Raw genomic sequence first — 16,697 nt, forward strand, 5'->3', positions numbered from 1 at the left:
TCACAGCACAAAATTTTTCAGAAATTCAGCTTATTTTATATTTACTGTACCATGATGTTTATTGGGCAATTTTTTACTTATTGGATCAACAATTTTAAACAAAACAAAAACAACACACAAAGGAATCTCTCATACCTCTACAATCATCTTGACAGTGGGCAGAGTAGTAGCAAGATTTTGTGGATGAGGGGGTCGAACTGTTATAGGTATACAGCCGGCATATAAACAGCCATAGAAAGTTGCTATTAGGTCTACTCCTGTTAAGGACAAAAACTAGTTTTAATTTCACAAATCATCATAATCTCTCATACCTATTCCAAAAAATATCCTCAATACATTTTAAGAATTAAAAGACTACACAGATATTTGTCATAAAAGGTTCATCTAAACCAGTGCCCTGCCTCTGGAAGTAGCCCATCCTGGGGATTTTGAGTTTTTTGCATTTAAATATTAGTACATTTGTAGTAATTATTTAAGCTCTTCAGATGAAAAGATCTGTGGAAATACATTTCGACAAATGTCCAGTTTTGCGTGCCACCTTTTAAGAAAAATGTGGACAAACTGGAGAGAATCCAGCAGAAAAGAACAAAAATAATCAAAGGTTAGGAAAACCTGATATGTGAGGAAAGGTTAAAGAACTGGACATGTTTAGTCTTGAGAAAAGACGACTGAGGGGGGACCTAATAACAATCTTCAAACATGTTAAGGGCTGTTCCAAAGAGCATGGTGATAATTGTTCTCCATATCCACTGAAGATAGTACAAGAAGAAATCAGCTCGATCTGCAGAAAGGAAGATTTAGGTTAGTTATTAGGAAAAACTTTCTACCCATAAGGGCAGATAAGTACTGGAACAGGTGATCAAGGGAGGATGTGGAACCCCTGTCACTGGAGGTCTTTAAGAACAGGTTGGACAAACACCCGTCAGGGATGGTCTAGGTACATTTGGTGGACTAGCTGACCTGTGAGATCCCGTCCAGTCCTACATTTCTCCGATTCTCTAATTAATACATTCCATGAAATTTGAGATGGTGTGGTAGGTTATAAAGTGGACCTTCCGATCTTTCAGAATAATATATATTTGTCTTTCATAAGCTAACATTATGCAATCTCTAAACTACCCGATTTGCAGAGATACACACTCTTGTTCTACATTTACAAACATGCATTAGTGACACAGAGACCAAACATGAACTCATTCTAGAGATGGTCACTTCCTGTTAGGACACAGGTGCATTTGTGGCTCAGCACTGCCCTCTACTGTATCTATTCTGTGAATGCACACACCATTTCACTCTTTGGAACCGAGAATCTGGTACCTTTCATGTGATCTAAATTCATTCCCTATTCACTTCCCAATGGCCTGGTATTGCACAACTGTCCAGATACATTCCATCTGACCTTCACAGATTTGATAAATTTATCCTGCCAAGTGGAGAATCGGCTTAGCAGAAAAAGCAGTGAAGCGAAGAAGCCTTCCCCTTAACAATTACATGCTGGTCACTCTGAGATGAATTACCAAATTAAATGGCTGTGGGACTGTTCGAGCATAGAAATGCTTACATTCCTTTCCCCACAATTGATTACTTTAGAGTATCTGTCATCTCTATTCCCTTACCTGGAGGATAAACCAAAGCGACATGGTCTCCGACATTTAGTCGTCCCTTCTCCATCAGTGCAGCTGCCACCCTCTCTGCTTTCTTGTGCAGTTGTACACATGATGCCGTGCTAGCTACTGTGCCCTATGTAATACAAATGTGACTTAGGAAAACTTGTCAGGAAATATATTTTGACACTGAGTAAAATAAATAGCCTTAGATCTAACATTTCATTACAATTATGGTTTTAGCATTGTAGCGAATAGAATTAAAGACTTGTTGAAACAACATTTATGATGGCAGAATTCAGTTAGTTTTTATAATTTTGACAGCTAATACAGATTTTTTGAAGTTTTTTATTTTTATCAATTTTAATTTTCACAGTTTTGCAAAATTATGGGTTAAAAGCATTTTCCCCCCAATTTATATAGATTTAATTTTATCGGGGAGTCAGCTAAGGGTGGGAGTGGGGCGGCAATTATTTGACAATAGACACCGATTCGAAAAGCTTTATAACCATTGAAACACAAACTGTCAACCACATCTCAAAATATTAGCCTTAAATCAAACTTTAATAAGTTCTCAAGCAACATTTTTCTTACTTTGCTGACATGTAAATTTAAGGTTTCAGAGTAGCAGCCGTGTTAGTCTGTATTCGCAAAAAGAAAAGGAGTACTTGTGGCACCTTAGAGACTAACAAATTTATTAGAGCATAAGCTTTCGTGAGCTACAGCTCACTTCATCGGATGCATTTGGTGGAAAAAACAGAGGAGAGATTTATATACACACACACAGAGAACATGAAACAATAGGTTTATCATACACACTGTAAGGAGAGTGATCACTTAAGATAAGCCATCACCAGCAGCGGGGGGGGGGGGGAAAGGAGGAAAACCTTTCATGGTGACAAGCAAGTTAGGCTAATTCCAGCAGTTAACAAGAATATCAGAGGAACAGGAATTTTCAAGGAATCCCTGTTGAGGTTACAGGGACAAACCATCCCGATGAGTCGAAAGAATAGTAAATATGGCAGGCGACCAGCTTGGCTTAATGGTGAAATCCTAGCGGATCTTAAACATAAAAAAGAAGCTTACAAGAAGTGGAAGGTTGGACATATGACCAGGGAAGAGTATAAAAATATTGCTCGGGCATGTAGGAAAGATATCAGGAGGGCCAAATCGCACCTGGAGCTGCAGCTAGCAAGAGATGTCAAGAGTAACAAGAAGGGTTTCTTCAGGTATGTTGGCAACAAGAAGAAAGCCAAGGAAAGTGTGGGCCCCTTACTGAATGAGGGAGGCAAGCTAGTGACAGAGGATGTGGAAAAAGCTAATGTACTCAATGCTTTTTTTGCCTCTGTTTTCACTAACAAGGTCAGCTCCCAGACTGCTGTGCTGGGCATCACAAAATGGGGAAGAGATGGCCAGCCCTCTGTAGAGATAGAGGTGGTTAGGGACTATTTAGAAAAGCTGGACGTGCACAAGTCCATGGGGACGGACGAATTGCATCCGAGAGTGCTGAGGGAATTGGCGGCTGTGATTGCAGAGCCCTTGGCCATTATCTTTGAAAACTCGTGGCGAACGGGGGAAGTCCCGGATGACTGGAAAAAGGCTAATGTAGTGCCCATCTTTAAAAAAGGGAAGAAGGAGGATCCTGGGAACTACAGGCCGGTCAGCCTCACCTCAGTCCCTGGAAAAATCATGGAGCAGGTCCTCAAAGAATCAATCCTGAAGCACTTAGAGGAGAGGAAAGTGATCAGGAACAGTCAGCATGGATTCACCAAGGGAAGGTCATGCCTGACTAATCTAATCGCCTTTTATGATGAGATTACTGGTTCTGTGGATGAAGGGAAAGCAGTGGATGTATTGTTTCTTGACTTTAGCAAAGCTTTTGACACGGTCTCCCACAGCATTCTTGTCAGCAAGTTAAGGAAGTATGGGCTGGATGAATGCACTATAAGGTGGGTAGAAAGCTGGCTAGATTGTCGGGCTCAACGGGTAGTGATCAATGGCTTCATGTCTAGTTGGCAGCCGGTGTCAAGTGGAGTGCCCCAGGGGTCGGTCCTGGGGCCCGTTTTGTTCAATATCTTCATAAATGATCTGGAGGATGGTGTGGATTGCACTCTCAGCAAATTTGCGGATGATACTAAACTGGGAGGAGTGGTAGATACGCTGGAGGGGAGGGATAGGATACAGAAGGACCTAGACAAATTGGAAGATTGGGCCAAAAGAAATCTAATGAGGTTCAATAAGGATAAGTGCAGGGTCCTGCACTTAGGATGGAAGAATCCAATGCACCGCTACAGACTAGGGACCGAATGGCTCGGCAGCAGTTCTGCGGAAAAGGACCTAGGGGTGACAGTGGACGAGAAGCTGGATATGAGTCAGCAGTGTGCCCTTGTTGCCAAGAAGGCCAATGGCATTTTGGGATGTATAAGTAGGGGCATAGCGAGCAGATCGAGGGACGTGATCGTTCCCCTCTATTCGACACTGGTGAGGCCTCATCTGGAGTACTGTGTCCAGTTTTGGGCCCCACACTACAAGAAGGATGTGGATAATTTGGAAAGAGTACAGCGAAGGGCAACAAAAATGATTAGGGGTCTAGAGCACATGACTTACGAGGAGAGGCTGAGGGAGCTGGGATTGTTTAGTCTGCAGAAGAGAAGAATGAGGGGGGATTTGATAGCTGCTTTCAACTACCTGAAAGGGGGTTTCAAAGAGGATGGCTCTAGACTGTTCTCAATGGTAGCAGATGACAGAACGAGGAGTAATGGCCTCAAGTTGCAATGGGGGAGGTTTAGATTGGATATTGGGAAAAACTTTTTCACTAAGAGGGTGGTGAAACACTGGAATGCGTTACCTAGGGAGGTGGTAGAATCTCCTTCCTTAGAGGTTTTTAAGGTCAGGCTTGACAAAGCCCTGGCTAGGATGATTTAACTGGGACTTGGTCCTGCTTTGAGCAGGGGGTTGGACTAGATGACCTTCTGGGGTCCCTTCCAACCCTGATATTCTATGATTCTATGATTCTATGATTCTAACAGTGGGGGGTGGGGTGGGAGGGAGAAATACCATGGGGAAATAGTTTTACTTTGTGTAATGACTCATCCATTCCCAGTCTCTATTCAAGCCCAAGTTAATTGTATCCAGTTTGCAAATTAATTCCAATTCAGCAGTCTCTCGTTGGAGTCTGTTTTTGAAGTTTTTTTGTTGAAGAATAGCCACCCTCAGGTTTGTAATCGAGTGACCAGAGACATTTTTATGGCTGACTTAGAACAACGCTTCCTCAGCTCTCGTCCCCTAATGCCCCTACTCTACTTGCACTACATTGATGACATCTTCATCATCTGGACCCATGGAAAAGAAGCTCTTGAGGAATTCCACCATGATTTCAACAATTTCCATCCCACCATCAACCTCAGCCTGGACCAGTCCACACAAGAGATCCACTTCCTGGACACTACGGTGCTAATAAGCGATGGTCACATAAACACCACCCTATATCGGAAACCTACTGACCGCTATTCCTACCTACATGCCGCTAGCTTTCATCCAGATCATACCACTCGATCCATTGTCTACAGCCAAGCGCTACGATATAACCGCATTTGCTCCAACCCCTCAGACAGAGACAAACACCTATAAGATCTCTATCATGCATTCCTACAACTACAATACCCACCTGCTGAAGTGAAGAAACAGATTGACAGAGCCAGAAGAGTACCCAGAAGTCACCTACTACAGGACAGGCCCAACAAAGAAAACAACAGAACGCCACTAGCCATCACCTTCAGCCCCCAACTAAAACCTCTCCAACGCATCATCAAGGATCTACAACCTATCCTGAAGGACGACCCATCACTCTCAGAGATCTTGGGAGACAGACCAGTCCTTGCTTACAGACAGCCCCCCAATCTGAAGCAAATACTCACCAGCAACCACACAACAGAACCACTAACCCAGGAACCTATCCTTGCAACAAAGCCCGTTGCCAACTCTGTCCACATATCTATTCAGGGGATACCATCATAGGGCCTAATCACATCAGCCACACTATCAGAGGCTCGTTCACCTGCACATCTACCAATGTGATCTATGCCATCATGTGCCAGCAATGCCCCTCTGCCATGTACATTGGCCAAACTGGACAGTCTCTACGTAAAAGAATGAATGGACACAAATCAGACGTCAAGAATTATAACATTCAAAAACCAGTTGGAGAACACTTCAATCTCTCTGGTCACTCGATCACAGACCTAAGGGTGGCTATCCTTCAACAAAAAAGCTTCAAAAACAGACTCCAACGAGAGACTGCTGAATTGGAATTAATTTGCAAACTGGATACAATTAACTTAGGCTTGAATAGAGACTGGGAATGGATGAGTCATTACACAAAGTAAAACTATTTCCCCATGGTATTTCTCCCTCCCACCCCACCCCCCACTGTTCCTCAGATATTCTTGTTAACTGCTGGAATTAGCCTACCTTGCTTGTCACCATGAAAGGTTTTCCTCCTTTCCCCCCCTGCTGCTGGTGATGGCTTATCTTAAGTGATCACTCTCCTTACAGTGTGTATGATAAACCCATTGTTTCATGTTCTGTGTGTGTGTATATAAATCTCTCCTCTGTTTTTTCCACCAAATGCATCCGATGAAGTGAGCTGTAGCTCACGAAAGCTTATGCTCTAATAAATTTGTTAGTCTCTAAGGTGCCACAAGTACTCCTTTTCTTTATGTAAATTTAAATGATTGTCAATGGAAATATGTTTTAATCAGTTTACATGTGTATAGTGAAATCTGCCTTTGTGGACGTTTACCAGTAAAAATTGAATCCTGCCAAGCCTAACTATATTCAAATACTTTAGCAGCTCGGAAACTGGGCCAATTGCACCAAAAACTCTTAAAATGCACACAGAACTGGCTGTGCTGTAATCCACGTATTTACAAGTCACCAGTATTATAAATATCAGATAATGAAGATACTCTGGTACAAGTTCTAAATTTGCCTTTCCACACAAATTTTATAGCTTAAACCCATCTTTGTTATTTGAAACCAAGATGATGAAAATGTAGCATACTTTTCTGATTCTGCCAGTAAAATGATTAATTATAGCAGAAAACAAAAGAAGTTTAAGCATTCTTTCACCTTCAGTGTCTTGTTCAAACAAGTCTGTACAGGGGGCAATACAGAAAATCCTCTATAGTCCTTACAGTGTTAATTTACTCTCCTTTCCCTCCACCCACTTCTTGTTCCATTCCCTGCCTCACAACCAACTGCCTTATCTAGACACTATTTAAAGGCTTGTCATCTTTACAGTTAGACTTCCCCCCCCCCACTACTTTAGCTGTCTTAGTCAAAGTTTATTTTATTTTTAATTCAGTGCTTAACTCTTATATTTCTGATACCTATATTTGCATTTCCTAATTTAATGTCCTTTGCTTTAAATTTCTCTTAATTAATGATTTTGTTCTGTACTGCACAGTAGACAGTAATACCAGGCCCTCACAGGGAGCGCCAGTAAACATTCCTAGCTTGCAAAGCTGGTAACCAGGAGTCCGGAGGAGCTCTGCTAATGAACATGGCAGTTAACTTTCAGGTCAGTGAAGAAAAAAAATAAATTCATTTCTGGGGGTAAGAATTCAGTGTAGAGGTTTCCTGGACTGCAGTAGGATAGTCTGCAGCCTTGGGGAACGTTTTAGAGAATGTTGAAGCCCTGCAGACCCAACAGTGAGGAAATTTGATTTTGGATTAGGACACAGGACAGAATATGCTGATAGAGCATTCATCAGCTCGCCCACAAGGCCCCCCTACCCCACCAACATTTAAGCCTCTCAAAGACTGACTTTTGCCCTGCTGCCTAGGTTAACCTAGGTAACTTGTTCAAACATGCTTCTTTGCCGCTCCTCTTCTGCCAGTCACTTGTTTGTCTGCTCCTAGGCAGTGAGCTCTTCAGGCCCAAGCACTCCCACAATCATATTGTAAACCAGATCGGAAATGTCTGGTGAGAGGTATGGCGTGGGGCTGCCAGGACAGATTAACATTGCTTGGTCCAAGCTGAAGCGACCACAATGACTCAGGTCTTGTCCTCTTTCACATTCCTGACCGGCCGGTAGTGAGAGAGTCAGTGGAAAAGCAGACAGCAGAACTCTGAACAGTAACTGAATTTCTGTCCCTCCCTGCTCTGGAGGTGAAGGTCACTTCAGAGAGCTTGCTGCTACAAACACCACCACAAAGACAGCGTCCCTCCCCACCAACCGGCTCTTCAGAGACCATTTGTGCTGAACATGTGTCCTGCACCTTAGCTTGCCTGTGCACACGTTTTATTTGCCAGCAAGGTGGAGGGTCACAAGGTAGCTGATGAGTCAGACACCTCAGACTTACTGCTTCCCAAGTCTGTGTTTGCAAGCAGGCAACCCTGCTGATTGAGGCAGAGCACAGCTAGCTTGCGGTCGGTCACATCAGCAACAGGCAGTCCTTAACCAAAGTGGACTTTTAGGATATGTCTACACTGCAATTAAAAACCCATGACTGGCCTGTGCCAGCTGATGTGGGCTCAGGGACTTGGGCTAAGGGCCTGTTTAATTGTGGTGTAGACATTCGGGCTTGTGCTGGAGCCCAGGGCCCTGTGAGGTGGGAGAGTCCCAGAGCTCAGGCCTGAATGTCTACACTGCAATTAAACAGTCCCTGAGCTCGAGCCAGTTGGCACAGGCCAGCCATGGGTTTCTAACCGCAGTGTAGACATATCCTTAGGTCCCATCTGATGACCCAGAGCTCTAGAACATTGTACATGGACACATTCCATTGACTGTCAGCACCATCCCCAAAAGAGGTAGAACCCACCGGCACAAGTGGAAAGGTCAGAGGTGCCCCTGAACCCAAGAAAGCAGGAACAGAGACCTCCAATGTGTGCCCTGGATCCATGACAATCTTTCTTTTTTTTCCTCTGTCACAGCTCTGGCAAGATCTGCCTTCTCTTACCCTTCTACTCAAAGGGCGATGAGAGTGAAACCACAAATGCCAGGCATAGTGTAGACTTCAAATCTGAGGGAGACTGGACACGCAGCTGTTGCAGCTCTCTGAAACTAGCCAGGATGTAGACTAGGGTTCTAGGGAGGGATAAGAGAGCGAGCACAACGTGAAGAAGCTATAGTGCTGACTGTGTGCATTCATTAGTGCATGCTGGGAACCAGAGGAGTCTGCCCACCATCAGTAACGTGTGGAGCATTTTAGGCTGTAACATGCGCCTGCCACGTCCCATTTTCCTTCTTCAAACCCAGATAATTTTATTCATTACTTGATATGAAAATGAGCCTCAGGGCATCTCACCTTAGAATTCAGCAACAGAAAGAGAGGGTGATCTGGGGTTGTCTGGGCTCGCCACTGAAGAACATCTGCTAAGTACAGGAACTGAAACAGAAAGAAGACAGGACAGAAAACATTCAGACTCCCTTGACACATACCATGCTCAGCTTCAGTAGGGTAGTGTAACAACTGCTACCCTTGGATACATGCAGAAAGACTCGGTGCTACCTTTCTTGCCTGGTCATTATCCTCCAGCTGGGTAACGTCTCTCCCTGAGGCTTGTGCAATTCTCTTTCCAGCAACAAGGTTGCCCACTATCATAGAAGCAGGACCAACATCTGGGTTAACAAATTGAGAAGATAACTCCATTTAACAAAGCCAATCATAATTAAACAACTAATAATTAAGCATACATATTACCATAAATAATGAATGCAATGTAACGTTAAAAAATAAAAAAGGAAACTGAAAGGCTGAAACCAAACATCAGATCTGACAGAACAAACGTAACCTTGTAATACAGACTTTAACATGTTCAGTTACTGAGACAGAAACAGTTAGAGATAAACATGAAGGCTGGGCTGACCTACATACTCTGCTTTAGTTACCTGGCTGTTTTTGTCGAGGTTTAGGCAAGTTGGTAACACACGTATGAGGACACATCAAGACATTGCAAGGGTGCAGAGCACCCTCTAGAAAGCGCTGTTTTGTTTCTGAAATATGAATTCCTCCGAGTGGAGCCTTCGGCAAGGTGTTGGCAGGAACCAAAGCAAGACAATACACACCCACTTGGTGAATGCTGTCAATTGCCTTGTGGGGGGAAAAAAAGAATTAATTATGTACAGTGACATGGCACTAAGCTGGAACAAGAATTCTGAAGTAATTTATAACATCACAAATTTTACTTGCACCATCCTTTGCAAATAAAGGGTCCAATTCTGCACTCACTGAATTCACAGAAGTTGTCCCATGACTTCAATGGGAGCAGGAGCAGATCCATATTTCCGCTCATGCAGTCAAGGCCAAGTTGATGCCACTTGCACACCACTGATTAGGGAAGTTACTGAAACGTGGGTGATAAGTGCAGAAAGGTTGTGAAGGCCAAAACTGTATCACAGTGTACTTAGCATGTATGGTGCAACCACAGAAACACAGTAGAACGTAAACCACAAAAAGATATAGAGGGGAAACATTTAGCTGCTTAACACTCGCTATCTGCTCCAGCCTGGGAACCACGCAGAACAGAAATGGGTCATACTTGTGTTTCTATGAATGACATCCTTACCATTACCAAGTAAATTGGTAACAGAAGACTTAAAATCCTATCAATTTATGTATAGACCATTGTCTCTTTATTCCTACACAGCTTTCCCCTTGGCTTAAGAGTCATCCTCCTTTACATTGTTCTCCTTAGCCCTCCCCTCGTTCATACTTCATTTTCTGATTCCTCAGCCATTCCTGTTCTTTCAGTTATTGCATCCTGCCGCCTCCTTAAAAGTGACTGGCTACTTCAGAAATACCTGACTACTAGAGGACAAAAGTGACCTAAAGTAGCTGTTCAATTTAGGGGCACACAGGAAACATGGAGGACTCCCAAATCACACAAGCTACTAACAAACATTCTAAAATAGATGTTTGCTTTTGATATTTTGTAGACGTTCAACATTAAGTTCTTTCAGAATCAAACAGACCAAAGGACACTGGCAAAAATAAAGATTAACAAATTACAAATTGAAGTATCTTCCGAAGGATTTGAAAATTCCAATCAAAATGAACTGCAGAAATCATTTCTCAAGAATAAACTGATTTTGGTGTTGAAAAAAATTCCATTAGCTAACACCCCAGAAACACATTCAGAAGTGAGCTTATCAGAGTTTTTTTTGGCCAGTTTGAACGTAAGGTTGTTTATACAGAAAACAGAAGCTCTGATATTCTCATCTGATACATTAGCCTTATTCAACTGAAAAAAGAGAAAGGACAGATCTGACTACCTGTAGAACCCTGCTCATCCACTGAAAACTATCCTCCTCTGACGCATCAGGGCGCTGCTCTGCCACAAGCACTATTCGATCATCATGCAAAACGGTCACAGAAAACACTGCTATCCTAGAACACAAAGGACAGAAGAATGATAGGACTAGAAAAGATGCTACGTATAATGAACACAGCAGGGTTTATTACAATATGGATGGCTGTAACTCCTGTGGAACAGTTTTCACAGACACAAACATTATTTATGCCAGATCACCATAAAATCATTCACAACTTGAGGACAAGAAGCAGTTTATTTTAATTTTCTTTTCTCAGACTTGAGAGAATTTTCACTTCACCACTATGGTACATGTGCTATTACAAGCAGGGTTCAACACATACAGGAGCTTGCAAACTTTGTCGTGCACACTGACTCTAACCTACATCTAACTACTGAATCTCTCTCCAAAAGAGGGGTCAACTATACCAGATTAAAAGGTGGCATGTCTAGCTGTATATCTAGACTGATAACTAGAAACCTGCTTCCTTTGTGGGCCAAACTGGCTTTGAACCCAGGTCTCCAAGGGTGAAAATGCTAGCAATACCTCAACAAGCTGGGAGCTAATTTTTGAAAATGATGCCTGAATTGATGGAAGTGACACATTTATGAGGAAACAATACACTTTTGTTGTAGGTTCAATAAGTAACTCAACAGCAGTTCCTCATGCCACAGCTTTAATCACTGGAGACACCTGAGCTGAATGCCCCTCTACGTAAGAGCGATAAGTTGGGCACTATAGTATTACTTTTGAAGGTCCTTCAGAGGCCCCAAACAGCCAGTTTGTTCTTCTCAGGGCATGTTGCCAGGTGCAAGTATTAGCATGAGCAGCTGTGGGACGGAGATGTCTGGAGAGGTTAGCTCTGTTAGAGGGAAGGGAACTTGTGTTCTAGGTTTGGTAGGGGTCTCAGTTCTGCTGGCTCTTGAGGGGAAGCTGCTGCTTAATTTTATTTGTCTTGTGTTAGGGTGCCTAGAGCTCTGGATAGGCATCCACATTTATTTTTTTAGAAATCAAAATAAAATAAATACACAGATGATGCAAAACTGAACAAAGGCATTGCAAAGTTTTAATTAGAAACTTAATCACAGAGAGAAGAGGTCAGTAAGACTAATGATTTCACCAGGTCAAGGCAATTTTAAATGATTTAGAATCTAGTTTACATAAATTAGGTTTCATGCTGTATGCTGCAGGGGAAGCCACACTTTCATATTCATACTCACATGGTGGCGTCTTGCCCCCAAAGCACATGTCTAGAAGTTCAATTCAGAAATCTCCCACACCTTGAAAGCATTGTGAAATGCTGGATGAGCAGAGGATAAATACACAAGAATACAAAGTTAGGGAATAAGTTCCTCTCAAAATATTCACCTTCCTCTGTAGACAAACTTCATTGGTTCTACTGCCAGTGCTGTGGCTACTACATCATCAGCATTGTGTTTGCGAATGTTCACCACCATCAGGCCATCCAGTTTTCCCACCACGAAAACCAAACTGTCCTGAAAAGACAACAGGCTTAGAAATAGAAAAGCCAAACAAAATACAAACCCAAGACTCCCAGCAATACAAGATCATTAACCCTATGGATAAGAGTGACATTATATCGACTTATATGAGGAAAACAGACTCTCTGGATAAAAAATCCTGTTGAATGCAGCTGTGCTTACACAGAAGGAGGCGGCTGCTAGCTGCCAAAGCTGGCTACTTAACCCAAGATGTGCCCTTGCTCTATCAAATGCGTTCAGGGACATGATCTTGTCATTTGGCTTTGAAAATCAGGAGCACTAGGAACCCATGATCCAACAGCTAGAGAAGATATCTGGAGGTTACTTCCCCTTGGGAGAGCAATACTAACTTGATATTCCAGCCTTAGTTTCATCTGATCTGCAGATTGTCACACAAGATTATATTTCAGTATTCCTGTTCTGTTTTCCTAAATCCTTCTATCTACTTCCTACTGGGTATTCTATTAATTCAATAGCGGATTCACTTCTTGGGCATTTGGAACTGTTTTGCCCATTCATACTTACAGGTCCAATAAAGCCAAGTAATCCTGTTCTCGTGAAAGGTTGATCTGAAACAGGCATCCCTGCTGCTGTCACTGGAATGGTCTGATAGAATACAGAAGATAAAGTATTCAGATACACACCACAGGCAATTCACTTTTAACTAGTACTGTGAAGCTAAAACGCATTCACCTTCTGTTTCAGTGAAAATCTTTTATGATTAAACACAGAACAAACTAGAGAGTGCGAGAGAGCATTTACTGTCCTCCTGGCTGACGTGGCTGTAACTCGCCCTGTGAAGTAGGCAAGTACAATCCTATTACGGGGGGAGGACAGGCACAACAGGAGCTGAGTGATTTGCCCAAGGTCACATAGCAAGTCCATGACAGAGCTGGAACATAACCCAAAATTGAAAACCAGAGCTTGTGTTTTAACCAGGTAAGGTCCACTAACAACCTCTCGTGTTTCCTTACGGTTTCTGAGGACTACCCCACCTGGCCTGCCTGCCTCCTCATTGCTACATGACTGGACATCCTGATGTTGGAAACCCTCAGCAAGAACTCCCTCCAGAAACAACCTGACTCAGGTACTGGGAGCTGGGAGGCTGGCTAGATGATGTTTCCAGCAGTGAGGAAGATGGAAGAGTCCTGACGCATCATTTTTGAAACAGAAAACCCTCCCTGATCCCATGATAGCACTGGTGTCTGCAACAGCAGTGTCTGAGTGCCTCCCAAAAGTAAAACAGGACAACAATGGTCACTTCCTTCCTTCCTTGCTGGCAAGAATGCGCAAGATACTACTTTTTGGTTTTGCTTTTTGGGGAATGGGCCTGTATATGTGAAAACTTGAGATTCAGACACTGCTGCAGTAAAGCTTGGACATAACGACAGGTTTTTTTTTTGCATTTGCCACCAAATGCAGCGAGGCTGCCTGTTCTTATTTCACCCTCTCTTCAAACTGCCTCCAAGCCCGAAGGAACATCATCTCATGTATTATCCAACCGCAGATTATTCAGTGTTCTAAGGATTACAGCAAGTAATCAAAATCTACTTTTAGATAAACATGCATATGGTTTTCAATACACTAGGAACACTGTTACTTAAGCAATGTGGCAATATCTGAATAATATTAGTATGCATGTAGGATATTATGATGTGGTATCAGAGATCTATGTGAATAATCACCTGACTTTATGCAATATCATCTTTGAAATGTCTTAATGCAACTTTACAAGCTAATGCTGTGTTGGCACAGCGGTGAGATGATCATACATTGATTATGTACAGGATACGAATATTAGTATGATACTAGAATCCTGAATATAAAAAAAGATGATTGACTGCTAATGCTATTTCATAATTTGGTTAAAGCAAAAACAAGTTGCAGGTGTGATGTGTTATTCGAGTGGATGAAGAGAGGTGTATTTTGCCATGGCTTTTATTTAATTAATTAAAACAGATGCTGTTGCAACGAACATGAGCATATCTGCTGACACACAGGTCCAGAAAGGGTTACACAACTAGCAGGCTAACTGACTCAGATTCAACCACTAGAGACATATTAGTAGATAATGTTTGTGTTTTTTGTGTGTTTACATATATATTGTTAGAGGTTGACAATGTAACCGAACAGTTCCTGTCTATCGCTGTATTCTGTTAATTCAGAGATCAAAAGGAGATGTTAACATTCAAATGAACTGTGAATGCAGTGATATCACTGTCTTCATTTCTCTCTGAAGTACATAGTAAACTCCCTATAAATGGTGGGAGATAAGCGATTGCCTTATGTTAATCTGTGTAGCTAATTACCAGTGTTGCTTAGGAAATAGGAGGTTACTTCAAAGCCACTATTCTTCACCCAAGGAACACCTGCTATCAAGAGGCTGACAATAACCTGCCAGGAATCTATAAAAACTCTTGGGCCCTGATGCTTTCATCTCAGATCTGCTTAAGCTTCATCGGGGAAGTTTGAGTTGCAAGACTAAGGTTTCCAGTTCCATTCTGGATCGCCCCGATATTGGGCACTGGACTATACCTAATGAACCGACTCTGGAAAAGACTCTTTGTAACTCTAAAGCTCACCATCTCTACTATGAGATTGACCTAAGAACTCTCTTTGTATCTGTATGTATAATGATCCTTTAACCAATATGCTCGCTCTCTTATTTTTAAATAAATTTTAGTTTAGTTAATAAGAATTGACTGTAAGTGTGTATTTGGGTAAGATCTGAAATACACATTAACCTGGTGAATAACGTGTCCAATTCTTTGGGATTGGTGGAACGTTTTATGTGATGAACAAGATTTTCAGTCATTATCATATTTGACTTGGCTGTCTGGGTGGGAGCTCAAGGCTGGGGTGCTTTAAGGGAACTCTATTTATGGCTTCTGGGTAACCAGTAAGGTATTGTAGAAGCTGTTTTGTTGCTGCCTTGGTGAATCTAAGTATTAGAATAACCACCAGTTTTAGGGATTGTCTGCCCCATTCTTTGCAATTGGCCCTAATTAAGTACTCTCAGCATTTCCCCCTCTTCCCACCCCGGGACCCCAGTAACCTGCAAAAAGAAACTGATAGGCAGAATTATGTATCTCCTCACTAACTGAAATAATAAAAGCATCTTTTTATCAAAGGTTATCAAGGGCATAAAAGTTATAGAAAGACACAAACCTCAAACACATTCTTGGTGATTCCAAGGAGACCATAGTATGCTGTCCCAGTTGCACCAGAATTCACACATATTTCACCAACCTCATCAGTTTTACATAGATAAGGAGTTCCATCCACCTTCACAACACACACATTAGCTAAAGAGGTAGAGCAAGAATGCAATGGTATTATCATCTATGTATATTTTGGTAAACTGGTAGACACAGAAATTGGCTTGCTGCTAAACAGAGTAACATGATTAAATACATTTTGATATTGAGCAGCTAAACCAGATACATTACATATAAAAAAAATGTCAAAAAGGAGGGTTTTGTTATAGAAATTTAAAAAGCATTTTGATAATCTGAGTAATGCGATCTCCGATGTATGTATTCTCTAGATATGAAAACTACAAACTTTCAAATTTCTGATCCCCCCTCCCCATTATGTTCTAGGCCTTACTACATAATACCACAACCTCTTAGCATTTGCTTTTGAATATGAAGGCCACAGTACTATAATCCAGGGCAGCTGGTTAGGTAAATGAGGATTTATGTAGTATTAAAGATGACAAATTTCGATAATGCCAATTACAAATTAATAATTGCTTTTGATTTACTGTTGCACATAGCATATTCAGAGACATTAAATCCTTAAATTAAATATGCAACACACACACAAGTTAGAAATGGAAACAAAAGTTATTAGGCCACTTTTATTCCTGCTGCCACTTTAGGATTGATTCAAATGAATTTTCTAGTACTTTGTCCAGTCTTCTTTTCAAACATGCCAAGCTTCCCATAGCCATTGAGATGCTCTTTCATAATCTAACAGAACTCCCTTGCTATGTTGCCTAAAATTTCCTTTTCTTCACCAACTCTCATTACTTCAGATTACATCACCTGGTACCACCATAAATAAGCTTTCCTTTAAAGTTTGTTGATATTTTCCATTCCTTAGATAAACTATCTATGTTTAGCTGTTTTAATACTTCCTCATAAATCATTCCCTCTACTGCCTTATTCTTGTTGCTCTTCTATGAAGTCTCTTCAATTTTCTACACCATTCTAGTACTGAGGGCCACAGAACTCAAGGCGAATTTCCACTGTGGTCTCACTAAAGTTGTC

At 41.8% G+C, this 16,697-nt stretch overlaps 1 protein-coding gene across 9 annotated transcripts in view; it reads right to left on the bottom strand.

Moving 5' to 3' along the window:
- The window catches only part of DIP2A (disco interacting protein 2 homolog A), a 252,896-nt gene that overhangs the window by 37,884 nt on the left and 198,315 nt on the right, over positions 1-16,697 (bottom strand). For 6 of the 9 annotated variants that reach the window (XR_005295575.2, XR_005295574.2, XM_038421641.2 and 3 more), the window contains 9 exons: positions 15,592-15,728; positions 12,949-13,029; positions 12,290-12,417; positions 10,883-10,997; positions 9,500-9,701; positions 9,120-9,229; positions 8,916-8,996; positions 1,617-1,740; positions 136-257 (listed from right to left, as the gene is read on the bottom strand). Coding sequence is in view for 7 of the 9 variants with exons in the window: in XM_038421641.2 (XP_038277569.1) it covers positions 136-257; positions 1,617-1,740; positions 8,916-8,996; positions 9,120-9,229; positions 9,500-9,701; positions 10,883-10,997; positions 12,290-12,417; positions 12,949-13,029; positions 15,592-15,728 (1,100 nt within the window). In the remaining 2 variants the exon portion in view is untranslated. Of the gene's footprint in view, positions 1-135; positions 258-1,616; positions 1,741-8,915; positions 8,997-9,119; positions 9,230-9,499; positions 9,702-10,851; positions 10,998-12,141; positions 12,222-12,289; positions 12,418-12,948; positions 13,030-15,591; positions 15,729-16,697 lie in introns of those variants that run through there. The other 3 variants (XM_043505800.1, XM_043505801.1, XM_043505802.1) reach the window with 3 other exon arrangements.

The sequence above is a fragment of the Dermochelys coriacea genome, chromosome 11 (assembly GCF_009764565.3).
Source record: "Dermochelys coriacea isolate rDerCor1 chromosome 11, rDerCor1.pri.v4, whole genome shotgun sequence".
NCBI lineage: Eukaryota > Metazoa > Chordata > Testudines > Dermochelyidae > Dermochelys > Dermochelys coriacea.